The sequence below is a fragment of the Oncorhynchus tshawytscha genome, linkage group LG24, assembly GCF_018296145.1.
Source record: "Oncorhynchus tshawytscha isolate Ot180627B linkage group LG24, Otsh_v2.0, whole genome shotgun sequence".
NCBI lineage: Eukaryota > Metazoa > Chordata > Actinopteri > Salmoniformes > Salmonidae > Oncorhynchus > Oncorhynchus tshawytscha.
Window position 1 is genome coordinate 11,714,575 of NC_056452.1, and position 27,069 is coordinate 11,741,643.

A 27,069-nucleotide genomic window follows, 5' to 3' on the forward strand; every position below is an offset into this window, starting at 1 on the left:
GGAGGGGGGGGGGGCCTTGCACGTTCCAGTGTGTCACAATCTCATCTCACGTGTGGCAAGCAGACAAATCTTTGGCCAAGGCAAACTCAGACTGGGGTCTTACACAAAACCTGTAGCGGTGCGTTCAAGCAAACAAGCTGTAAAAAGAGGGAAAGAAGGCCAAACGCCAGCAATTAAAAAGTAAGTACAGTTCGGTTTGTCCAAGTGAGACTGAACAGCATTTAGTGGTGCCTCTATGGCCTTCGTGTAGAATCAGATCCGCTTCGGCTCTGACCAACCCCACAATCCCTTATCCTTCGACAACCACTTTTACATAATTCACACTAGAAGAATTAGATAAGACTACTAGCCTCGGGATGCTAAAGGCAACGCTTTTAAAAGAGCTGCCGTGATAGAACCAGTGAGAACAAGGGAACGGTGATCCAATCACTGATCGAAGTTACATAGGCTAACACGCCAATATAACAACATGCCCAATAGACAGCATGTAATATTAACTTAAAAAGGCACTGCCAAAGCAGAAACAACGATTGCAAAAATCAACATAAAATCAATCCTAGCTCTAATTCATGGTTTTCGATACAGCAACAGAATCTGGCCTACCCTAACAGGATACAAAAGCTGAAACACAGTCAGGAAACAAGTAACCTAATATGATAACATTCATAGATGTAATTCTACAGCGTCTGGAGAAAAGAAAAAAAACAGCAGCAGCAAGACAAAACGATATCCCACCCGAGTCGGATTTCTCCACCTCATGCCAACGAGTTAGTGGGTGTGTTGAGCATGAATACTAGATTAAAAACATGAGCTGGCCCACAACCAGACAAATGTGTTTGTGTGGAGGTGCTGACTAACGGCAAATAAACTCTAAAAATAAAGAATGTCGCACACTCCATATATAAACTCCAAGCAATTTAATGGGTATTTACCAACGTTTCGGCATCACTGTGCCTTCCTCCGCACCCTGTGCCTTCCTCCGCACCCTGTGCCTTCCTCCGCACCCTGTGCCTTCCTCCGCACCCTGTGCCTTCCTCCGCACCCTGTGCCTTCCTCCGCACCCTGTGCCTTCCTCCGCACCCTGTGCCTTCCTCCGCACCCTGTGCCTTCCTCCGCACCCTGTGCCTTCCTCCGCACCCTGTGCCTTCCTCCGCACCCTGTGGAGGCTCATTAGAGAGTGGGTGTCGAGCGTCGCAGGAGGGTCATTAGAGAGTGGGTGTCGAGAGTGGGTGTGATGTTGTGTGATGTTGTCAAGAGTCTCCCGCTGAGGCAAAATCTCCACGCCTGCTTTGTCCGAGGTGTGATAAGGGATTGTGGAGCGTGCGTCTGTGATACGCGCTTCTCTCACGCAGTCTAAGCATAATACACATCACAACATGTTCCATGCAAAAGTGAAAGCCATATTTGTGGAAACAAGTTCAGCAATGACATTATGTTCCTCTAGAACTGCTTACTCAACTCTTGACTCCTGCAGGTGACCGTGACTTCTGTCTGAGGCCTTGAAACACTTCTGACCCAGCAACACTTGTTCCTGACACACACTCTGCAGTCAAGCACTCTTTGTCCTACACAAGCGCTCACACATACGGCTCGCACACCACATTCTTGAGCCGCTTTAGGATTGCAAAAACAGCTAGTTCTTTTAACAAAAGATAACAAAAAAAAGTCACCTCTGGTAGCCTACAATTCACCCATGCCATGGTCAAACATCCATTTAACGCGCTGTTGAACAAAGAAACAGAAAGGCATTGCCAAGGCAACGCGACAACTTCAGACAGCCCTTGCAAAACTTGTCAATATCGCATGTTCCACGATTGGTGCTTTCATTCATATGTCAATTGAATTCATATCTTTCAAAATCAGTGGCAAGGATGAAATCTTTAACATAAAGCTCCAAGTTTACAGATTCCTTTTGGAAATGTACTTAGTTGTTTTGGGGTCTATGCTACGACAAACCCAGCACTAAAGCTCAAAGCCCATTGTACCATACACTAGGACGGATGCACATGTTTGATATAGGTAGACACGTTCCGCTCATTCTCTCTCCCGCCATCTATTTTTTCCCAATCTACTGCTACTGGAAAGTAACTCTTCCTATTCTCCATCCACCCACCCACACTTTCTCTCTCTCTGCTATCTCCTCCCACACACACACACACACACACTCTCTCTCTTTGGTATATCTTCCCCCTCTCCTTCCACACACACACACACACACACACACACACAGTCTCCCTCTGATAACCTCTCTTCAAAGCCACTCTTGCCCTCCTGGTCTAAAATGGTAGTGGAGTCTCACTGGGTGTTCACTGTTCACCCCTGGAGGAGTGGAGGGTGACCCCAAAAACACCCAGTGGGAACGTGTGATCTCTTCAGGGCGATGCCACATCCTGCGGGTTGGGACCACAGCCCATCTGGGCCTGTTTAGAGCCATGCAGGACACCAGAGCCATAAAAACTAAAAGGCCCCGGAAAAAATACACACACACAGGGGCAACCTTCTCATCTCCTAAACCCAACCCTGTGCTCTCTGGTGGGCCTCTGATGTGGCTACAGGCCCTGGGTTTCATGGTTTCGAGGAGACGTCATGCTTTTTGTCATTCCCATTTCTCAAAAGTCTAAAGGAGTGTGTGTATTTCCTTGTGTTAAAGTGCGTTACTGTACATGTCATTGTCCTATGTTTGGAGTGCGTTTATGCTGTATGATATTATTGCCCATAGCCTTGTGTTGTGGTTAGACGTGTATATGCCTAGTGTTGTGTAGTCGTGCGCAGTGCTGCTTGTTTTTCTAACGTAGTGCATGTATGTTGTTAGGAGGCTGGGTGACGAAGGGTATATTTGATATGGAGAGGAAGAGAAGAGGAGTGTGGTCTCAGCAGCCCCACCGAGGCCTTCATCCATCCCTGCCCTCTCATTATGTCCTGGGGATACAGCACTCTCCATCAGGGAGGGAAACACACATGCGAAACACACACACACACACACACACACACACACACACACACACACACACACCTTATTCTACACAGTGCAATAATTCTTAGGGACGGTACACAACTCGCCTCTAACACATACGTAATCTGCTTTAGGCCAGTGGTTCTCAACCTTTTTTGGTTCCTGTACCCTCAAAATCACATTATGCTCTGCCTGGAGTACCACGGACGTACCCTCTCGTGCATTTTACCAGTAGACCTATGTTCTTATGAGTCTTCCCAAATACCCTGTGGATAAGCCATGCACCCCTGAAGGTACACACACCCCAAGATCAGAAGCACTGCTAGGTAGCCTAGTGGTTAGAGCGTTGGGCCCGTAACCGAAAGGTTGCTGATCGAATCCCCAAGGAGTCAAGGTTAAAAAAAATCTGTCATTCTTCCCCCAAACAACCCACTGTTCCCATTGTAAATTATTTCCCATTGTAAATAAGAATTTATTCTTAACTTCTTATGGCTGGGGGGCAGTAGAGTAGCTTGGATGAATAAGTTGCCCAAACTAAACAATCTTTATGGAACAAAAGGAACATTTGCTGTGTAACTGGGAGTCTCGTGAGTGAAAACATCCGAAGATCAAAGGTAAACGATTAATTTGATTCCTTTTCTGATTTTCGTGACCAAGCTACTTGATGCTAGGTGTACATAATGTTTTGTCGAGCGATCATTAAACTTAAACGCTTGGATTGTTTTCGCTGTAAAGCATATTTTAAAAATCTGACATGACAGGTGGATTAACAAAAGGCTAAGCTGTGTTTTGCTATATTGCACTTGTGATTTCATGAATATAAATATTTGTAGTAATATTATTTGAATGTGGCGCTATGCCATTCAGGGGTTGTTGATGACAATTATCCCGTTAACGGGGTGGCAGCCATAAGAAGTTAACTGACTTGCCTAGTTAAATAAAGGTTACAATCCAACAAGAGAGTATAATAAAGGATATTTGAGCAACTCACGCTCTGTTTCACCAAAGGCCTAGCTTCTGGTGCCAGATACAGGAGCTATTTAGCTCAATTTGCAGCCGCTTATTAAAAATGGCCCAACAATTATTCAAACATGATGTATTCATCATCGCTTGTTCTACACTTCACATATCTATATTTAGAGCACTCCAGCTCTCCACCTCCGTTGCTGACCCATTTTGATCCTCCTTTCAGACGGCAGATGAAAAGATGAAGTGACACTAACCGAGGAGGAAGGGAAAGAGAGGGCGAGTGGGAGACACTTTTTCTTTCACTTTCCTCCTCCCCCTCTCCTCCGTACGTATTCTTTATTTGTCCCCTCGCTCAAATCCAAATCGCTGTCTTTAAGATCGTACGTTACGCTCCTTTGGACTCGCTGTCTTTAAGACCGTACGTACCCTCCTTTGGACTCGCGCCTCAGAAATATTTCCTTTCACTGACTCTCAGGTATGCTTCACCCGGTGAGAGGATGATCAATGTGACATGTTCTGTTCCTTTCCTACACACTGATACATGCGTGCATTAGTATGTACGTAACAGGTCTCCACAGATCAACAGTTCTTTTCTGATGACCCCTTCGAGTTGAGAGATGCGTTTTCCACCCACATACCAATAGCTTCACAGCCAATGTGCACGCACACACACACACACACACCAGAAAAGGCCTCTTCCCACTGCCTCGCTTACATAAGGACACTCAGCATCTCTCACCAACGAACACCGCAGAGAGAATGAGTCAACAGCAATGAGCAAAGTGCTCTTTCCTCCCGATGCGGTTTTCACCTCTCGTTCAATTATTTTTATTTTTTTAAAAGAGCCTCTCTTTCCAAGCAGTTGGATAAGAGGAATACGGGCCAATCAATACACTGCCTGCCCACTCTCTCCACTCCTCATATGAATTGCTAAACTGCTGGCACTAAGAGGGCAGTGTTGAATATGTGTACCTTAACTTTATTTACTTTAGAGAAACAATTACAACTTTGTGGCAACTTCGTCAACGCTGTCACGTTGTAATGTCATCACGACCAACCTTCTTAACAACATGTAACGTTGTCACAAGTTGTCAGAACATCATGTGTTGGTAGGGAAGGTAGTAGGATACAGAGTATCCAACAGTGACACTGATAAACAGAAAGGCGTCAAAGTTGATTAAAAATGGCCGTTTTTATGCCTCAGGTGGGAAGTTGCCATGGTCAGTTGCACAGGTTTGTTTGCACCTTAAAACAAAGCACATCTGTGTACCAGACTTATCTGTGACACCTGGTGTCCCCGCATTCCTTTCATGCTCACTAAGCTAGTTCTCTACGAATTAGCATGTTAGCGTGATGCTATGCTAGCCCCAGAGGGACGGTGTGCTCGGAGTGTTGACAACCCAGCCCTGTGGCACCGGGCCCACCTCAGGCACACCTCAGGAGAGTGTCAGAATCCCAACACTCCGGCTTATATATGCCGGAAAACATCAAAAAAGGCATGTGTCCAACTTGACTGATAACACACGCACAACATTTAGACTGTTTTCATGTCTAAACTGGGCGTAAACGTCTCCGGTTGTGTAAAAAAAAAAAAAAAACGGCCTTCGTGGAGAAGGAACTCGCTAATAAACTACGGACATCATAAAACATAATTTAGTGCTTAACGGGGAAGTTGACTCACCATCTCGTCCAGGGCGTAGCGGAGTAATCCATGTTCGTATAGGATGAAGAACCTCCTCTGCCATTTCTGTAGAGAGAGAGAGCGCGAGAGAGAGATGCTAGTTATAGTGAGATCTGATAGGGTAACTTACGCTACAATAATATGTATGCTATTATAGGACTTAAACTGTTGATTTGGGTAAAAGCAATGTAGCTCAAATGCTAAGCGCAACGCAACTTCTGAAAGTGGTGGTATACAGGCACGGTTGGATTTTCAATGACCACAGAACACATACTGTATGTGTAGGGAGTTAGCCTATGAATCTATGAACCTATAGTGGCTACGTTATAAAGCAGGGATCACTGTGAAGAATCCCCAAGCCCAACAACACCGAAAAGTCCTCAGCATGCCTTGCGGTTTCATAGCTCTTTTTTTCGGGGACATGGCTGCAGATGATTTAGTGAGTCAGTGTGTCCTTGATCCCAAAGCCAGGACTGAGCCAACACTATTACCCCAACACGCAGACACGAGCCACGCGCACACACACACACACACACACACACACACACACACACGGGTAAAGTTTACCATTCGGTATCTACTGTGTTGGCTTGGCAACATTTGAAAATGACAGACTGTTGTACTACATACTGGACATGTGTGTCACTTAAATACAGAGAGAGAGACCGAGAGAGAGAGAGAGAGAGAGAGAGAGAGAGAGAGAGACCGAGAGAGAGAGACCGAGAGAGACCGAGAGAGCCTCCAACTCTGTAACAGAGGGGAGGTTGACTTAAGCAAACCACCTAGATATGATCGCTGAGCGATCACTGTTCACCAGGATACATTCCTGGCGCTAACAGGAACCTCCGCTAGCATCTGATGAAAACATGCCACAGCCAAAACAGAAACATCCAGCATACACTCTATGCACTGTAGCTAAACCCTCCAACACCAAAGTGTCCTCCAAGTGTAAATCCTACAAACAGGTTAGTCCATGTTTGTTTGAGGAGAAGATTGGATCATCACAAGACAAAAAACCCGAAATCATCCCTTAAACCCAATCTGTTCCATCTCATTCCCTCGTTTTCCCCTTGAAGGCACTAGTGGAGTTCCAGGTATTAGAACGTATGCAAAGAAACCTGAGGGCGAAACCAGCGCTCAGTGACTGTCTCTTTTTAGTGAATATGATAAATGGTAGGCTGTGTTTTCCACACTTTTATACCCTCTACACTAGCCCTCTATCACCAACCCCTCCTTTCTTAATGCCCAGTTTTGTCCGGGTGTTTAAGTTTCTGGCCTTGGTTTTCTGCCGAGATCCATCAATAAAAGACGGGGAAGTGCTTTGTGAGCTACGGGACGTCGGGGGCCCCCCGAATAGGGCTGCCGATAGGCGTCCTCAGCGAAGCCTGACTTACAGGAACATCATACTAATTCAGAGGCCATTAAAACTGTAATATAAGGCTCAGAGGGGGACCACTGAATGCAGAGTTTGGCTTTCGCCGGACATAACGGGACCCATGTCGCCCCAAAAGGTTGACTCAAGCCCTCCCCCTCCCCCCCAAAAAAACACATGGAAGATTGTGAAGCCTCTTGGAAGAATGTTCTATGAACAGACTAGTCAAAAGTGGAACTTTTTGGACAACGGGACTGGTGAAAACCAAACACCGCATTCCACAGTAAGAACCGCACGGTGGCGGTAGTGTGATGGTTTGGGGATGCTTTGCTGCCTCAGGACCTGGATGACTTGCCATCATTGAAGGAACCATGAATTCTGCTCTGTATCAGAGAATGTCAGGCACATCCATCTGTGAGCGGAAGAGCAGCTGGGTCATGCAAACAAGACAGCGATCCAAAAATCACAAACAACGCTACATCAGAATGGCTCAAAAACAACACATTTAAAAGTTCTGGAATGGCCTAGTCAAAGTGCAGACCTAAACCCGATTGAGATGTTGTGGCAGGTCCTGAAACGATCAGTTCATAGTCGAAAACCCACAAATGTCACAGAGTTAAACCAGTTCTGCATGGATGAGCGGGCCAAAATTCCTCCACGGGGATGCGAGACTGATCAACAACTACAGGAAGTATTTGGATGCAGTCATTGCAGTTAAAAAGGTGGCGCAACCAGTTGAGTGTGTGGTGGCAATTACTTTTTCCACACAGGTACATCACTTTGTTTATTAAATACATTTTATAAAAAGTTGCAATATTATGTTTTGGTTGAAGAGCTGACAACATTCAGTGTCCATAATGTGCAAAAATAGGGAAAACGGCACTGTAATAGCGATCCCTACCCAATACGGGACCGACCATACCTACAGTTGAGTCCTCTGCCAACTTCAAATCTAACAGGGATCCATACATCCATCGTCAACCTTTCATATGGGCCAACCATTTCAACCCCCAATTCAGCATGTGTGTTTGTTTACACTCCTGAAGAAAATAAAAAAGTGCCTGTGAATGATATCACGAGGTGGGAACTGTTGACAGGGCTGAGGCCGATGGCTCCAGAGATGCTCCCCCTCCATATGGAAGTCATCAGGGGCTGTGAGAACCGGGACTTTTCCCACTCCCCCTCAATCTTCCTCTTTTAGGACGCTCCAGCATCATATCGGAGCGAACACGGAAAGTAAGTCTTACAAACTACCCCAGGGCACCGGCAGCAGAGAGACGGAGTCAATATTATGCTCATTAGCCCCTGAGAAAGAGCTGGTCGGGGGGGTCTTTTTTTAGAAGGCGCACCATGCCACCCACAGGGAGCCGCCCACTCACTGTGTTCTTACTCGCACAGCCAAGTCAAAAGGCTTGCAAATTGTGACTAAACGGTCACACTCTGGCTCCAAACCTCAGTCGAGCGTAGCCTTCAAGAGGTAACTTGATCAAGCTCATACAAGACTCGCAGGCGAGTCAAAACATCCTGATTCAAGACTATTGCAGTTATTTTTCCATCTGCTAAGCTAACAATTGTTAACTTTCTGCAAACCGCAACTCCAGTTTTATTCATTTCTGTTTGTTTGTGGCAGAACAGAGACAAGACTATAGAGACCGACGCCGCAAGAATAGCTTGCTGTGAACTCAGAACTTTAGAGGTGACATAAAAATCAATTGCTGTAGGCCTCTTTGATAAAGTGTCCCCTTTCTTCTTCTGCATAACCATACCAAATGATTGAGTGAATCTAAAAGGACTTCCACAATACATTTTGACATCTCAATTGAATGCCCTTGACAACAAGTTTACAACTGGGTTAGAATATATTTGTCAAAACCAACCAGAGGTTAACTAACTTACCCGAGATCTGTGCAAGGGATTGCCAAAATTGGTTCCTTCTGGAGCCAGGAGCAACCATCCTCCATATATAGGTTTTGCCTAATGGGGAAGAAAAAAAAATGAAGATGGATTAAAGAAAGCGTTAACAAAATAATTCATTGGCGAAATAATGATTTAATAAGACTCACCAAGCAGATGCTCTAATCTAGGGACTCTTGCGTAACCTCCAGTAAGAGTAATGTCAGACCGCATAACATTGAAATAGCCTTGCGTTATAGCCGTTTATTACCAATGTACACTACATGACCAAGAGTATGTGGACACCTGATCGTCAAACATCTCATTCCAAAATCATAGGCATTAATATGGAGTTGGTGCCCTCTTTGCTGCCATTACAGGCTCCACTCTTCTGCGAAGGCTTTCCACTAGATGTTGGAACATTGCTGCGGGGACTTGCTTCCATTCAGCCGCAAGAGCATTAGTGAGGTCGGGCACTGATGTTGGTCCTTTAGGCCTTGCTCATAGTCAGCGTTCCAAATCCTCCCAAAAGTGTTCGCTTGGGTTGAGGTCAGGGCTCTGTGCAGGCCAGTCAAGATCTCCCACACTGATCAACAAAACATTTCTGTATGGACCTCGCTTTGTGCACAGGGTCATTGTTATGCTGAAATAGGAAAGGGCCTTCCCCAAACAGTTGCCAAAAAATTGGAAGCACAGAATTATCTAGAATGTCATTGTATGCTGTAGTGTTTTTCCATTCACTGGAACTAAGGGGCCTAGCATGAACCATGAAAAACAGCAACATACCAGTATTCCTCCTCCACCAAACTTTACAGTTGGCACTATTGGGGCAGGTAGTGTTCCTTTGGCATCCGTTAAACCCAGATTCGTTCATCGGACTGCCAGACGGTGAAGCGTGATTCATCACTCCAGAGAACGCGTTTCCACTGCTCCAGAGTCCAAAGGCGGCGAGCTTTACACCACTCCATTCAATGCTCGGCTGCTCGGCCATGGAAGCCCATTTCATGAAGCTCCCGATGAACAGTTCTTGTGCTGACGTTGCTACCAGAGGCAGTTTGGAACTCGGTGGGGAGTGCTGCAACCCGAGGGCAGACTATTTTTAAGTGCTACGCGCTTCAGCACTCAGCGGTCCCGTTACCACTTCGCGGCTGAGCCATGTTGCTCCTAGATATTTTCACTTCACAATAACACCACTTACAGTTGACCGGGGCAGCTCTGGCAGAGCAGACATTTTTAAAAACTGACTTGTTGGAAAGGTGGCATCCCTTGACGGTGCCACGTTGAAAGTCACTGAGCTCTTCAAGTAAGGCCATTCTACTGACAATGTTTGTCTATGGAGATTACATGGCCAGATGCTCGATTTTATACGCCTGTCAGCAACGCATGTGGCTAAACTAGCCAAAAACACTAGTTTGAAGGGGTGTCCACATACTTTTGTGTATATACACACACACACACACACACACACAACACATTAGGGCTGGCGTAATTACTGTATAACCGATGGTTGTGGATGAACACCACCATAAAATAATAACCGTAAAATATATACATTTAGTTTTTTTGTGGAACAAAACAGCTGACTGAAGACGGGACGGCCGGGCATTCGTGCGGTTGAGTCCGTTTCTGCTGCAACATGGACTCTATGTCACGAAACTGCTGCTCCTTGCTGAAACAAGCAAGACGTTGTAGCAAATGGGAGTCTTCGGTTGCTTAGCCAACACCCCCATTCCCTGCAGCAGCACATGCAGTAAGGAGCATTCAAAAGGTTATTATGGTGACCGGAATCACTTGGCTGACCAATAACCATCATCCAAAATTCCATGACCATCACAGCCAATGAGATATATATGATATCCATCTATATCTATCACACACACACACACACACACACACACACACACTAAATGACTGACAGGGGGTTTTGAAGCACCTCCATCTTGGCACTCCCTCGCCTTTGTAAAAAAAAATATTTAAAAAATTCTACACATTTTGTAATGACCTGTGCCATCATAATATGATACGAGTGAGAATGACTAACAAAATCAAATGTGGGCCCCCTGGAAGTCAGGGGCCTGGTTGGTATTCGGCCATGATTACGAGCCCTGGATGATTACTCAAGTATGTCCCAGAATAATCTGACGACACACTGGCTGTCTGTTTCAATAGATTGTGTACAAGTTGCACGCTTTGGCTGGCTGTTTGGACCAGCTGTGTGAGCGGTGTTCAGGCTGCACACACTAACTGGCTGCATTCCAGAGCACCAGTATTGCCTTTTTTCTTCTTTTTTTAAAGGGGGAAATAGCCTCTAACACGTGATTTTCCCTGTGATCCCCCTAAGTGGGCGGGCAAGAAAGTGAGGAGCGAAGCAGAAAAGGAAGGGAGAAGCAGTGTGACAAAAATCTGTTCTCTTCAACACAAAAAAACAACTCAGGACTCTCATTCACTGCGTTAAATAAAAAAAATGCAGTTAACTCGTACACAGGCAGCAGTTAGCCTAGTGAAATCAGATTTTGGCTATGTACGCAACAACACTACTAAAGCCTGTTGAGCTCCAACTTGATCTGAAGGGATTGGATTGGTCTCGCTGTGTATATAGCCATTGCTGGAGTTTTGTTGAGCATGTTTAAAAAGGATTTATGCTTACCTACTCCCATTAAACCTAAACAATCAAATTGGCTTATGGAAAGTGCTCAGTTATAACTCCATAAATCCATCATGTCGCTATGGGAAAGTATAAAAAGGGGACAATGTTGAGTGTGACAATGAGAGAGCTAAATGTCCCACTTTAATATACTCTGATCAAGGTCAAAAGTTCCCCCCCGCTAAATGTTATTTCTAATCCAATGTAAAGCTCCTTTCTCTTTGATTACAATGTTGGATGTTTCTCTGCTTGGCACGATGAAAGGCAAGATAATGCCAAAACAGTGATAGCTACAGGTCACTGCCAACTTAAAGGAAACAGCAACATAAACTCTCTTAACATGGGGTTGGACCACCATGAGCCAGAACAGCTAAACTAAACACCTCCCTCTGCAACTGGATCCTGGACTTCCTGTTCCCCCCCCCCACCAGGCAACTACATCCACCACGCTGATCCTCATCACCGGGGCTCTTCAGAGGTGCGTCCTCAGTCCCCTTCTGTACTCCCTGTTCACCCACGACTGCGTGGCCAAGCACGACTCCAACTCCATCATTAAGTTTGCTGACGACACAGCAGTGGTAGGCCTGATCACTGACAAGACAGTCTATAGGGAGGAGGTCAGAGACCTGGCAGTGTGGTGCCAGGACAAAAACCTCTCCCTCAATGTGAGCAAGACAAAGGAGATGATTGTGGACTACAGGAAAAGGAGGGCCGAACAGGCCCCCATTAACATCGACGTGGCTGTAGTGGTGCAGTTTGAGAGTTAAGTTCCTTGGTGTCCACATCACCAACAAACTATCATGGCCCAAGCACACCAAGACAGTCGTGAAGAGGGCAAAACACCTTTTCCCCCTCAGGAGACTGAAAAGTTTTGGCATTGGTCCCCAGATCCTCAAAATGTTTTACAGCTTGCATATCGAGAGCATCCTGAACGGTTGCATCACTGCCTGGTATGGCAACTTCTCGGCATCCGACCGTAAGGCGCTACAGAGGGTAGTGTGTACGGCCTAAAACATCACTGAGGCCAAGTTTCCTGCCATCCAGGACGTTTATGCTAGGCAGTGTCAGAGGAAGGCCCAAAAAATTGCCAAAGACTCCAGTCACTCAAGTCACAGACTGTTCTCTCTGCTACCGCACAGCAAGTGCTACCGGAGCGCCAAGTCTAGGTCCAAATGGCTCCTTAACAGCTTCTACCCCCAAACTATAAAAGACAGCTGAACAAATATTCAAATGGTCACCCGTACTTTCTACATTATCACAAAAAAGGGGTAGAAATAGTGTGTCAAGAAGCAGTGCAACGTGGCAGGGTTGTGTTCCGGAGGACGCATGGCTCTCAACCTTCGCCTCTCCCGAGTCCATACAGGAGTTGCAGCGATGGGACAAGACTGTAACTACCAATTGGATATCATGAAAAAGTGGTTAAAAAAATGAATGAATGGTGTCACGTGATCAATGGCTTTGTCCATTTATATACAGAGTCATTGGTGTGGAAGTGCCAGCTTTCAATATACTTCGCATCCCTCACTTACTCAAGTGTTTCCATTATTTTGGCAGTTACCTGTATAGTACAGGTCAAGCATACAAAAAGGAACTTATGAGTCTCTTTACACTAACAACATCTGAGTTCAGATCGCCACTTAAGTGTGTGGTCTATGCTTAAAATATTGATAAGTCACCATCTTAGGGCAGAGCAGAGAATCCATTGTGGCATTTCTGGGATAATGGCTGTTCATTCTGATTAAGCAGATATCTGACTATATTACAGATGGAAGAAGACAATGTAGAAATGTTACAGAATGTTACTCCCCTGCCCCTAGAAAATGAGAAGAGGTAAAAAAAAAAAATTAAAAAGAGAGCAGCGCTTTAGAGAGAGAAAAAGAGCAATCTCTCTTCACATGACCAGACAGGGGGCCTATGCTGAATTCCCCTGAGAAGGGACGAGCAAGACGGATTTAGGTCAGCTTTTACCATCCAATGGTTTAAACGCAGTCATTTGTGTGGTGCGTTCATCTCACAACCCCCCCATCATAATGACTATGTAATACCGCACTGAGAGAATGTGGGCTATTTGGAATGAGTGGGGGGGGGGTCAAATAATAAAGGAATGACCTAAGCTCTCTGAGATTTACGGAGCAAAACTCTCATATGAAATGTGTGCTGGGCCTTTGGTGTTTATGAAAATGAGACGCCTGGCTAACGAGACTAGAGTTTGCAAGTTAGTAGCACAATGAGGTCTTTTGATAGCCTTTTGGGTCAGGAATTCCACTAGGTAAGAGTCTGCCACAGAGCTATTTTCATCTGTGCAAGGACGACAGTCGGTTGTGAAGATCATGGAATAGATGTAATGTTGTGTCTAGCTAAAGGTGTCCGTCTCTAGTGTCAATGTCGTGGAATAGATGTGGCGCTGTGTACAGTTGAAGATGTCCAGTCAAGAGACAAACTACTCCTAAAGTCAAGCAGACCCAGACAGAGTGAATGAGTGCGTGTGTGTGTGTGTCCGTGGATGCAACATGTGTGAGTCAATCACATATTTAGTCATAATATGACGTGTTTCAGTGTTGAGTCAGGACCACCTGCTTCTAAGAGCTTTCCAAATGCCATGGCTGTACATGTTGTAAGGCTAATATCTAGATTTGACCTAACAACCTCTCATATGTCTAGAACGAATGGTGTACAGCGTTGAGAAAATCAGCACTGTCACTGCGTAGCTATTCCTGTAGTCTTCTGATCAAAATTACATGGCTTTTTGGGTGTCTCCCCTGTTAAAGAGCAGGCACTTCTCACCAATATAACAACTTAATTCTATACCAAGGCCATTCTTAGCCAGCTCTCTTATGTCAAGGTGATGGCAACAATCTAAAATGTGCAAGGTAAGCAATGATTCTTATCTCACCATAGGAAAAGTACTAAGTTGGGGTTTCTACATCTGCATTGCTTGCTGTTTGGAGTTTTAGGCTGGGTTTCTGTTTAGCACTTTTGCTGATGTAAAAATGGCATTATAAATGCATTTGATTTGATTCAATACGCTTTTCATTCAACCACGATGTGTTTGACAAGCCTAACAAAATGTATCCTGCATGCATGCATCTCCTCGTTGACTTCTTTTAAAACTGTCAGTGCCATTTCATGCATTGTGCTCTTTCATGTCAGGGAGTTAATTCGTGCACAGATTAGTTTAAGGATGATAGCCTATACCCTGGGGCTAACAACTAATTACATCCAATTAAACTAAACCTTTGTACTATGCCTATTTGACAGATGGCTAACTCACAGGAAACTCTACTGCACAATGTACATTTTCTGTATTGGGAAACTGGAACTTTGCTGAAATTTCCAAATGCCAATCAAATTCATAAACACCTTATTTATGTAAGTATCCAGACCCTTTGGTCTGAGACTCGAAATTGAGCTCAGGTGCATCTGGTTTCCATTGATCATCCTTGAGATTTTTCTACAACTTGATTGGAGTCCACCTGAGGTAAATTCAATTGATTGGACATGATTTGGAAAGGAACACACGTCAATATATAGCGTCCCACAGTACACAGTGCATGTCAGAGCAAAAACCAAGCCATGAGGTCGAAGGAATTGTCCATAGAACTCTTCGAGATAGGATTGAGTTGAGGCATAGATCTGGGGATGGGTACCAAAAACAATTCTGCAGCATTCAAGGTCCACAAGAACACAGCGGCCTCCATCATTTTGAAATGGAAGATGTTTGAAAGCACCAAGACTCTTCCTAGAGTTGGCCGCCCAGCCAAACTGAGCAATCGGAGAAGGGCCTTGGTCAGGGAGGTGACCAAGAACCTGATGGTCACTGACAGCGCTCTAGAGTTCCACTGTACAGATGGGAGAACATTCCAGAAGGACCACCATATCTGCAGCACTCCACCAATCAGGCCTTTATAGTAGTGGCCAGTTGGAAGCCATTCCTCAGTAAAAGGCACATGACAGCCTGCTTGGAGTTTGCCAAAAGGCACCTAAAGACTCTCATACCATGAGAAACAAGATTCTCTGGTCTGATGAAACCAAAATGTAACTATTTGGCCCGAATGCCAAGCATCACATGGAGGAAACCTGGCACCATCTCAACAGTGAAGCATGGTGGCAGCAACATGCTGTGGGGATGTTTTTCAGTGGCAGGGACTGTGAGATTAGTCAGGATCGAGGCAAAGATGAATGGAGCAAAGTACAGAGATATCCTTGATGAAAACCTGCCCCAGAGCGCTCAGGCCCTCAGACTGGGGCAAGGGTTCACCTTCCAACAGGACAACAACCCTAAGAACACGGCCAAGACAACGCAGGAGTGGCTTCAGGACAAATTTCTGAATGTGGCCCAGCCAGAGCCCGGACTTGAACCCAATCAAACATCTCTGGAGACCTGAAAATAGCTGTGCAGCAACGCTCCCCTTGCAACCTGACAGAGCTTGAGAAACTCCCTAAAAACAGGTGTGCCAAGCTTGTAGCGTCATACAAAAGAAGACGAGGCTGTAATCGCTGCCAAAGGTGCTTCAACAAAGTACTGAGTAATAGGTCTGAATACTTATGTAAATGTGATTTCAGTTTATTACATTTGCAAAACTTTCTAAACCTCATCATTGTGGTATTGGGTTTAGATTGAGGGGGAAAACAATTCCAATCAATTTTAGAATAAGGATGTAACAAAATGTGGAAAAGGTCAAGCAGTCAATTCTTCCCGAAGACACCGTATGCTACGAATTCAAGCTAGGTAGCGAACATTAACTAGGCTCGAGTTTAGGGAATAGGGTTAAGTTTAGGAGTTAGCTAACCCTAACCTCAACCCTAACATGCTAAGTAGTTGCAAAGTAGCAAAACAGTTAAGTAGTTAAAGTTGCTAAAATGTTGTCAGTGATGAGGTTCGAACTCGCAACCCTACTTTCGTTTATTCCTTAAGTAACCATACCAAAAGTAACATATCATACAAATGTGTCCCGGATTTACATTTACTGTGATTAGTCTAGTCTGAGACCAGGCTGTAATATTCAATAATATTTCAAGTACTTTCAAAAATCCTAAGTCAAATATATTCCCTTATAAAATTATACTAAAGGTAAATTAAGGCTGAAAAAAACTTTTTTTGCTAGTATTAAAATAGTTTTCCTGCTGGACAAGGATCGTCCCGACTTTAAAGAATCCCTGAGCCAACTTCCTGTGATTCTACAGATTTTGCCATGAGAGAGAAAATGTTGCAGCTTTAAAGCCAATTTCCTGTCTGTCTAAATTGTTTGTTCATGGCTTATGACGTGTTCATATGCTATCTGGGGGGCTGGGGCCCGACCTCTGTGAGTACCCCCAAAGCTTGTGGCCCCCCATGACTAGCGGGAGCTGCGCTACGCCAATGAGCATGACCCCATGACTGTGAAACATATGGCAACACTTGCTTACCTGATTTAAATCTTCGTCGCTCAATAAATGAGATTCTCTTGGTTTAAAGCAATTCTGGCATTTACTTTTGTTGAAAATGTTGGCTTGGAATTTCCGACATGGATTGTCTTTCGAGGACATGGTTGAAATACCCAGCTGAGCTTAAATGGGTGCCAATTGAACCCGTAAAAAAACTACACAAACAAAAACCTGAAAACTGCGCAATTCTTCCTGTGTAGCCAGCCTACTATCCCGGGTGGGTTGCAGTCAATAGCGTTGGAGCTCTAGACGCTGGTCCAAGGTGTGTGCGGCAAATGACATAAAGTCATTCCAAATTCCACAACACGATATGAGAGTTCATTCAAAATTCTGAAAACTACTTAATGGAAAAACTGTCTGAATGTCTTAGTAGCCTAGATAGATCAAGTAGCTAGTCCAGCACATAATTGAAGGTGCTTTGAAAACACAGCGACGTCCACCTTTTACTTTGATACCTACAAGCTCATTATAATCGACTAATGCTTACTAAACGGGATAAAGGAGTAGGTCATATCAATGATCTTATCATCTTGTTGCTCGCGAGGTACCTCCCACAGCGCAGCTGCTGTCGTGATAACTTTTTTTGCTCACATTTGAACAGGCCAATTTATAAATTGACGCAGAATATGGGGATCCGGGCTTTTGTACTCCGCACTTTCGTCTTGGTAAATACTTTACTACAAGGTGTACAACAACACTACACAGGTGACATTTCGCCGGTCCTCTCGCTCACTGAAATGGTCCTGTGAGCCTCCATGAACACCACAACAGGAGTTGCAGTTTTCCCCCTATCTCTCAAATAAGTAGCCAACGGAATGCATTGCAGCTATATCCAGGTGACTAACGCTTGTTGTTCCCCTCAAATTTATTCTCCATGATCAAAATGATCCAACTTTCGTCAGGAATTGTAGTTTGTAGCCATGTCCAACGCATTTTGGTCTGTGGTCGTGGTAGCAACATAGGAACGTAGCTTGCGCTGAAAACTGTAAACGCACTCTCTAGCAAAGTCACGGGGAGCCAGTCAGCGGAGAGAAGAGGAGGTGCTGAAAACGAATGAGCTGTTGACTGTCAGCAAAACGTACCAATGAGAAAAAGAAACACGCCCACTACTAAGACTTCAATTGATGTGTGTCCAATAGAAAATATTAGAAACACTTGCCAATTTTATGGAACAACACGGATCAAGTTAGGTGGGCTCTCAAGGTCTTTGGCTTCAGTTGGAGTATTCCAAGTTTGTAGTATTGTAAGTGTTTTTTAACAGTGTTCTGTAGCAGGGAATTGTCAATTGGATATTACACATATTACCCTACATTTTCTGAGTTGGGAATGAAATGAAAGCAGGCTCTGTATTCCACTTTGAATCAATTAAGACTGAATTTACCTGGCATGTGCAATCATATGTAGCTATGTAACGCCCTCCTGTGGTATTAAACTAGTTAAATGAAAGTGTATCACAATCAAAAGGAGCTTGAGAATACGTGGTATTATTCATCATATAGGATGTAATTGTATTCTAATTCCATGGAATTCATCTTTATTGAGAAATATATAGTGCATTGTTTGACTACTATTTCATCGTTGACAGCTCTAGGTATGACCTCTGGAAATCACACTGTGTGTACCGGAGACCTCCTGCCTACGCCTGCTTAAACAAATTCTCTTTAACATGGTCAGATTTTCAAGTGACAATAGCTTAGAAAAACATGTTGAGTGACTTTACCAGCACTGAAGGAAGGTAGCCTAGTGGTTAGAGCGTTGAGCCAGTAACTGAAAGGTTGCTGGATAGAATCCCCAAGCTGACCAGGTAAAAATCGATAATTCTGCCCCTGAACAAGGCAGTAAACGCACTGTTCCTTGATAGTTCGTCATTGTAAATAAGATTTTGCTCTTAACTGACCTGCCTAGTTTTAAAAAAGTGCCCCATTTTGAGGTTCTCCCTGTTTGGCTTTGCGGAGACACTCCACTTTCCCAGACAGCGCCTCCATGTGTTTGGTCAGTACAGTCTATCGGGTCGCTAAAATTACCCAACTACAAAATAACAATTGAGAAAATACAATAGTGTCAAGTTATTGGTCATGGAACATGAAATCATTGATTGTGATTGGTCAAATGTAATTTTTCTGTCAACTATCTTTGCACCTGACCTCCTTTTGACTGCTGTGTGACTTCTGAGCATCCCTGGTTGGTGGAGAGACCCTCAACGAGAGCTTCAGCAAGCGCTCCATCCAGCTTCTTCTGCTGATGGTCGATGACAGTTATGATGGTTAATGACAGCGTCATGAGGAACTCATGGACCTATAATATAAACGCACTTTAAACTCCACAGAACAACTGCGACTTTAACCTGATAGTGACAGTGAACTATTGAGTTTGTGTTCACACAACAGAGACCCATTCCCAGCCAAACATAAGATCCCTGTTATAAAATAGATGTTTATTTCAATGAGACAAACCAGTATAGATCTAGGTTAAATGACATTAACAATAATACACACACTGGTGTCTGAATCTCGCTGCTGCAGGACATCGCTGTGTCTGCAGGTGCAGCATCTTATCTGCCAACAGAGGGCGCTGTGGTCTTCAGCCAGTCCCACAGAGTAGAGGTCCGCCCAGGGATTTTTCTCTGGCTCCCTGGCCAATGCCTGAGACTGCTCAAGCATGGTAGGCTATACAGAGAATAACTACTGTACACCGTAAATGTATCATTTATTTTCTTAATTCATTTTAAATGTACACTACCGTTCAAAAGTTTGGGATCACTTAGAAATGTACTTGTTTTTTAAAAGAAAAGCAAAACATTTTGTCCATTAAAATAACATCAAATTGATCAGAAACACAGTGTAGACATTGTTAATGTTGTAAATGACTTGTAGCTGGAAATGGCTGATTTTGAATGGAATATCTACATAGGCATACAGAGGCCCATTATCAGCAACCATATTCAGTTTGTCATTTTCTCACATGGCATAGCCTTCATGTCTCAGAACAAGAACAGACTGACGAGTTTCAGAAGAAAGTCTTTGTTTCTTGCCATTTTGAGCCTGTAATCAAGCCCACAAATGCTGATGCTCCAGATACTCAACTAGTCTAAAGAAGGACAGTTTTATTGCTTCTTTAATCAGGACAACAGTTTTCAGCTGTGCTAATTTAATTGCAAATGGGTTTTCTAATGATCAATTAGCCTCTTAAAATGATAAACTTGGATTAGCTAACACAATGTGCCATTGGAACACAGGAGTGTTGGTTGCTGATAATGGCCTCTGTACGCCTATGTAGACATGCCATAAAAATCTGCCGTTTCCAGCTACAATAGTCATTTACAACATTAACAATGTCTACACTGTAATTCTGATCCATTTGATGTTATTTTAAAATGGACAAAAAAAAAAGTGATTTTCTTTCAAAAACAAGGACATTTAAGTGACCCCAAACTTTTGAACGGTCGCGTATATGATTTAAATATGCTTGGTGTCAACATCTTTAATGACATCATATAACCCCCAGTTAATCTGAAGGCCTACTAGAATGGTTTTATTGTTCTTCCACTAATCATTATGCGAGATGTGCTAATTTGGTGTACAGTAAATGAGGGAAACCACCATGCAACAGCTGAATGTTTCTTTTCGTCAGCCAGTTGTACAAAAAGCCCTTGAAATGGGTGAAAATACAGCTATGACAACAACACCAGTCATTACTGTAGCAACACCTTTTTATTTGTGCTAGCTTGTCAGTATAAAGCAAATCGGTCCCATTCCCTTATAGAAGGTTCACACTGGCAGACCTTGAACCGCTGCATGCATAGTCACTATTGACTGAAACCTGTAGTAAAAGCAATAGTGTGTTTGATTGGAAAGGCAGTAATTGCCAGAACAAATTGCTGCATGTTACATCAACTTCAGCATTTTGGACCACTGCTAACACCAAACGTCACAACCACATATAAAAATACAAATACATTTAAATACATGTAATCCGAAGCGATTGTTGTTGCTATCTGAAATTAAAGATGTCATTATTGGCGTCACAGAAACATGTGCAGAAATATCACTGAAAGAATTATATAAAACAGTTATGCAACAGGTAGGTTACTGTTGACTCCTTATTAATAGTGGTTAAATTAGTAACCAACTTACATGTTTAACCTTATAAAAGAAGGAGAACTTTTGGATCACTGAAATAAGGACCAAAACCAAAAACATGCATTAGTTAGCTTCTGATTGTTTTAGTGTGAAGACATGATTTTGCTGACTTCAATACTATTCACTGTTTGTTGCCGTAGCACTCAATAACATGAGCCTTGTACTTGGGCAAAGGCTCCATTGACACAAACCATGATTAAAAAAGGCAATATTTAGTGTCTGTCTGATAAGTGTAGTATAATCTACAAGATTAGTGAACCATGAGGGGAGGGGATCTGACCACCTCCATTTTCAGATTATAGGCAGAGTCCTGAAGTGTTTTCCCTTGACAAATCCTGTAAAAAAATCCCCCCCCCCCTCCCCCCCAAAAGGCTCAAGAGATATAAAGAAAACAATTCAATCCGATTGTGTACAAATTTCAGTTCAACTATCTGAGGCAGACTCTTCTAAGGGAAGAGTGAGGTGATTAGGAACTGTTGGAGGGAGAGTGAACAGCCCCTTCGTCATTCTGCCCCTCCTCTCCCTCCACGAGAGGTTCTCTGTCTGAAGGTCCGCTGGGGGGCGGGGAGCCAGATCTCTTGGTCGTCTTATTCAGAATCCCACCCTGAGGATACAAGACAATAGAAGATTTACTGATGTAACAACAGAATGTAACAAATGTAGAAAATGATACAACTTCATTGTTACATTGACTAAAGGATCTCCTCAGAGGTGACACAGACACACAAACAGTTGATGTTGCTCTAGGTATCTAATAAAACAAGCCATTTGACATGAAAGCAAACCATTTCAGCTCAATGAGCTGATTTCAAGTGCTAGAATTACTTCGGACAATCGGAACACATTATTTTAGACGGGCGAGTTTCATTATAGAGCGGACACGTGTCGTGGCAGTGAAACAGGAAATGGAGGAGGGAGACAGAAAGAAAGTGAGCCTGGTCTGACCTGGCGGTGGTCCACGATGTTGAGCACCACAGAGGTGACGATGCAGGCGATGGTGTTGGCCAACATGAAGATCATCATCTGCTGCCAGCGCCACAGTGGGATCTTAGCGTCACTACCCGCACAGGAGACGCGCACAGTTTACATACAGACATGCCATAACACTACGCCGAGGGAAAAAAAAGAATACGTCAATTTGTTAACACCACATCATCATTGTGCTGCAGTGAGCTCTACCTTGACTTGGTTCCCAAGATCTGGCCAACGACAAGGTTGGATATGCCAATTCCTACCATCTGTACTGAGGTGGCAAGGCCCATAGCTGTCCCCAGAGTTGCCTGAGGGACCACCAGGGGAATAGAGGGCCACATGCTTGCCTGAAAAACAACACACATACATGTAAGAAAGAGCACGTGTGTCATTGCAAGTGTATTTGTAATGTGCTTCAATGAAAATGCACAGTGAAGTACAAGACGATCCCTTTCCTACACTTCAAATGGGGACTGCCGATAGACCAATTGAGTCACCTACTGTACGTGAATCCTCTCCAACCCGGATACAATATGCAACTTAACAGCAAATGTGCATCCGAAAGAGCAGTTTTATACACTACCAAACACAACAGGGGGAAGATCAATTGCATACTCCTCCCGCCCCCTCTCCTCGTCTCCTTCCCAAATCCCATTGAATGAGAAAGCCAGAGGTCCCCCCCCCCTGACCTTCTCCTCCAATGGGTTTTGAGACGGAGACGAGGAGAGAGGACGCGAGGAGTATGCAACTGAGATCTTCCCAGGGTGTTTATCCTAAATCAGAAGGATACTAGCTGAAGTGTACAAAAATAGGTGGAATGTGCAATGGATTACAGAGCTACTTGAGAGCAGGCTTAGTATAGTCAAAGTATAGGGCTCACACAATGTAGACATTTACATTTTAGTCATTTAGCAGACACTCTTATCCAGAGAGACTTACAGTAGTGAGTTTAAACATTTTCATGCCGGTCCCCCTGTGGGAATCGAACCCACAATCCTGCCGTCGCAAGCGCCATACTCAGCCAACAGCCACACCGGACAGTACATTACAATATTCAATTTAACTCTTTGATAGGGCTACTCACAGCGGCGAAGGAGTAGGTGACCCCCAGCCAGATGGTGGATACCAGAGGGGGGACAAAAGTGAAGGCCAGGAGGCCAAAGACAGGCAGCGTGAGGACAGCACAAGACACGGCAAAGACCCCACGCAAACCCACGTTGTCCTGCAACACAAAACACACAAGTGTCAACAATTGCAACAACAGAGACATAGGCACACCAATGAGAGAGTCAGATATATACAGTACATCAGATCTGGTGGTCAAAGGCCCGTTTTTCCTGGCCACTGTGCTGCTTCTAACTTCTGCTCTCTGTTTGGGGTCTAAGCCAATTACTGAAAAGCACTTTGTCACAATTTAGAATTTGACAGTTGTTGTGACTACCTCAGATACCAGAAAGCAGGATTTATGAATGAGGTTCTCACTGGTTCAGGTAAGGTTGCCATAACACAGCTGTTGTACGCAGCATAAGGTACAGTAACGGTGGCTTACGATGAGAATCCCGACAGTGGCAGAGAGGACAAGGGAGCTGTCATATACGGCACCAGCGATGTAGGCTGCCTCTTTCTGGCTGTAGTCACTGTACTTGTCTTGTATGAACTTACTGGAAAGGGAGACAAGAGGACTCACATACTGTTTAAATATTCAACTGTGCGAGTTACAGGGTTGCAAAATGCTGCTAACTTTCCCAAAAATCTCAGGTTGTCCAGATGTCTCCGGTTGAAAGATTCCTGGAGTCAGGAAGGAATAAGATCCAGAATCGTCCAACCAGGATTTCTGGAAAAACCGGGGAATTTTAGGAAAGTTACTGGAATATTGCAACCCTAGTCTCCGAGGGTAAAGTGTGAAAATGTAGGCTGTGTGTGTGTGTGCACGCCCGTGTGTGTGTGTGCGACTGTGCGTGCATGCCCGTGTGTGTGTGTGTGTGTGTGTGTGTGTGTGTGTGTGTGCGTGCATATGTAAATCAATACCTGGCGTCAGCTATGAAGGGAAAGATGCCGTTGTAGAAGAACATGATGGTGAGAACCAACAGCCAGTATCTGAGAGAGAGCAGCTTCACGTCCTGAAACCTCTACACAGACACATAGACATATCTATCCTGTCAATAGGTACATAGGCAAGTAAACAGGATTGTATTATTCATTAGAGCATACAATGGAAAATGCTTTTAAATGTTTCGCAACCCCAAAGGACATCTTTAGCATTTCTTATTGGACAAGTTCAGGTAGTCCCTCCCTGTTTGAGTCGGGTTTCTTCCCGTTTGGAGTCTTGTGAATACCACCCAAGCCCATTCAACTCACCACTTTGCGTGACTCTTCCTGAATGGCCCCATCCAGTCCCAGCTGCTTCATGCCCACCTTGTCCAGGGCACTGACCGTGATGGCAGACATAAAGCCCAGCACACACAGGAAGGCACCTGCGCGGGCACACACAAACACCCCTTAGCTGTGAACAATGCAGGATTGATCACAACCCCTTCTGGCTTTATTATACAGTTATATTTGAGCACTTTTCATTTACTGTACTTTTCCACCAGTATTTTTACCTGGTATTCCAGTAGTACTACTGTTTCCACTAGTATTTACTAAGAAATTGTGGTATCAATGGGTACTCTCTCACACCCATTTCAACACAATTTACAAATACTTTATACCAAAAAGTGCCTTGGGTTGCCTGTTTGAATGGATCCGTAGGAATAAAAGGTCTCATAAGTTATTATTGTGCCACTACCGGTTTACCATGTCACTTTGACATAAATACCAGGTCCTTTATGTGCCGTAAAATAAAGTGCAGCCATTGTATGTCCTACCTCCCCATAGGGTCCACTGCATGCCGTACTGGGCCTGGAACCGCTGGGTGAGGAAGAAGTTGAGGACGGAGCCCAGGCGGGAGAAGGCCAGGGTCAGGCCAAACGCCAGGGCCAGCTCCTTCCCCCGGAACCAGAACGCTGTAATCCGGTTCTGGACAACTGAGGGGGAGGGATAGGGTGCTTAGTTCTCAAATGCAGGAAGGATGACTTTGAAAGTATTGGAACTCGGCCCGTAGCAGTATATTGCCTCACTCCGCACTGTGCTTGGCCTGGGTCGTGCATTTTCTTTTCACATTGTTCTTTCCCGCACGGTTCCAGAAACTATGGTGGATGCGGAAACCAGGACAGCCTATCGTGTGAATCAGATAATAAGGTGGCCTTACTGGTGAGGGATCCATTGCCAGAGCCAAACAGCAAACGGCCGGTGAGCATGAGAGGGAGCAGGTAGGCTGTTCCTTTGAAGTGAGAACCCAGAGCAAAGATGGCTGACCCCAGCACACACAGGAAGGAGAAGAGGAACACACCAACTACACACACACACAGAGAGAGAGACAGAGAGAGAACATTAGGAGAACCAACAGAACATTCAGCGCCACACACCAGAGAATAGAAACATGGGTTGTTCCAGCATATCAATCAATGTGAGTTCAATGATTAAAAATGTCAAGAGTTTTGAATCTCAGTTTAGTGCAGTGGAGTAGACAATATCAACTTACAGCGGTTGCCTAGTTTGTCAATAAGGAACCCAGCCATTATAACCACCACTGCATTACTGTTGACAGAGAGAAAAGAGTGAGACATCGGGCCTATAGTTAATCATTTCATGAATATATATAGGGGTCGTTTACACTTACGTCCAGGCATAGATGGCATAGAGCAGATTATACTCCTGAGGGGTCATCCCCAGTCCCTCCACACAGTCCACTGTCCCATTGATCACGGTTGTATTGGCACACGTCAAATTCTTTGTGCAGGGGGGAAATGAACAGTGTTTTGTTATCAACCCGATTCTGCCTGGTGCGTTAAGACACGGTGTAATTCACGATTCCATCACAAAGTGTGTCATTAATGAGGGTCAATGTGTAGAACTATTAGTTAAGCTCTGTGGTGAAATGAGTGCATTCGGTGGGAGTGACGAGGCTACTTTACTCTCATTGTGCAAAGGCCTACATAGGCTACTCCTGCAACTCACCCCTTGGAACTGATCCTGGAGGACACTAGGGATGTCGAAGCAGAAGTAGGAGCCAAACGTGAGCAGACAGTTGAAGAACAATACCAGAAAGCGGTAGTATGCTGTGAGAAGACAGTGTGATGCATGACACGTGACGAACAGCCATATCACAAAACGTTGCTGCTAAATGCCAGTGGTCAGCAACCCTGGTCCTGGAAACCTACAGGATGTGTAGGCTTTTTGTTCCAGCCCGGCACTATCACACTCCAGTCAGTTAATGAGGGTTTTGATGAGCAGTTCATTTGTTGAATCATTTGAGTTAATGCTGGGCTGGAAACAAGAGCTTGCACAACGTGTGAGCTACAGGACCAACAACACGACCACTGCACTTTATAGATTTGACCAACATAATGAATATTCAATAACTATTTAAATGTTATAAATAACCATAATAAATATAAACAGAAGACATTTGTGGAGTTTGCAGTGAGCCAAGTTTGCCAACTAAGCAATTACGAGAAGAATTTGTGATCTTGCACAATTCAAGAGGGGTTTCTTGGCAATGGATCTCTGAATTTGATGAGCTCTCTTTATCCACATAAAAAAAACTTTACAGAACACCCCCATACCTTTCTCTGCCGGCTGCGCCATAGTAAGCTAAAACGAGGTCCACAAAACTAAAGTAGCCTAAACGTAAATACCCATTTGTTTTCTGTTTATGTCGGTCGGAAGAACCGAACGGTTATTCAATAAATCGCCGTATTCCAAGTTGCAACTACGCAGATTGCGCACACTTTAAAGTATATGGATAGATTATGATACACTTTTCGAATACACGGATGCTTTTACAAGTCGCTGAACGCGCGCAAGGGCTCGAGGTGTAAGGGCAAGAACCTCCACTGCCCTCGTGCGCCGTCGTCACTTCCTTACTGACACAGTTCCTCGTTTGGATTGGTTCCCCAGCTCCTGTCAAATAAAGGGATT

At 44.4% G+C, this 27,069-nt stretch overlaps 2 protein-coding genes across 4 annotated transcripts in view; both read right to left on the reverse strand.

Annotated features, from left to right (window-relative positions):
- The window catches only part of si:ch73-103b11.2 (centrosome-associated protein CEP250), a 105,586-nt gene extending 87,631 nt beyond the window's left edge, over nt 1-17,955 (reverse strand). The window contains 3 exon segments of the mRNA XM_042305320.1: nt 5,604-5,669; nt 8,872-8,949; nt 16,919-17,955. Of these exon segments, the coding sequence (XP_042161254.1) occupies nt 5,604-5,669; nt 8,872-8,949; nt 16,919-17,038 (264 nt within the window). The 5' untranslated portion in view covers nt 17,039-17,955.
- Nucleotides 17,956-20,627: 2,672 nt separating this feature from the next.
- Nucleotides 20,628-27,004, reverse strand: mfsd1l (major facilitator superfamily domain containing 1-like). Of its 3 annotated transcripts, none has more exons than XM_024386894.2 (13): nt 26,715-27,001; nt 26,107-26,131; nt 25,769-25,878; nt 25,631-25,686; nt 25,298-25,441; nt 24,915-25,073; nt 24,406-24,521; nt 24,076-24,176; nt 23,597-23,708; nt 23,132-23,269; nt 22,255-22,394; nt 22,021-22,132; nt 20,628-21,679 (listed from the first exon to the last, which is right to left on the reverse strand). In XM_024386894.2, the coding sequence occupies exons 3-13, from the start codon at nt 25,813-25,815 to the stop codon at nt 21,542-21,544; spliced, it is 1,263 nt and encodes a 420-aa protein (XP_024242662.1). In that variant the 5' UTR covers nt 25,816-25,878; nt 26,107-26,131; nt 26,715-27,001; the 3' UTR covers nt 20,628-21,541. The 3 variants fall into 3 exon arrangements, 2 of the variants coding, with proteins under 2 accessions (XP_024242662.1, XP_024242661.1); XM_024386893.2 differs by having other exon boundaries at nt 26,107-26,207; XR_006079792.1 differs by having other exon boundaries at nt 21,655-21,679; nt 22,021-22,181; nt 26,107-26,207; nt 26,715-27,004.
- Between the last annotated feature and the right edge of the window lie 65 nt (nt 27,005-27,069).

Bases quoted from the DNA above. Each gene is read 5' to 3' on its own strand.
- mfsd1l (XM_024386893.2), bottom strand. From the start codon at position 26,736: ATGGCGCAGCCGGCAGAGAAAG. The intron at 25,442-25,630 runs GTAAGTTGATAT...GTGTGTGTGTAG, and splicing joins TGACAAACTAGGCAACCGCT to TTGGTGTGTTCCTCTTCTCC. The intron at 22,133-22,254 runs GTAGAGCTCACT...CTGTGCGGGTAG, and splicing joins ATCTTGGGAACCAAGTCAAG to TGACGCTAAGATCCCACTGT.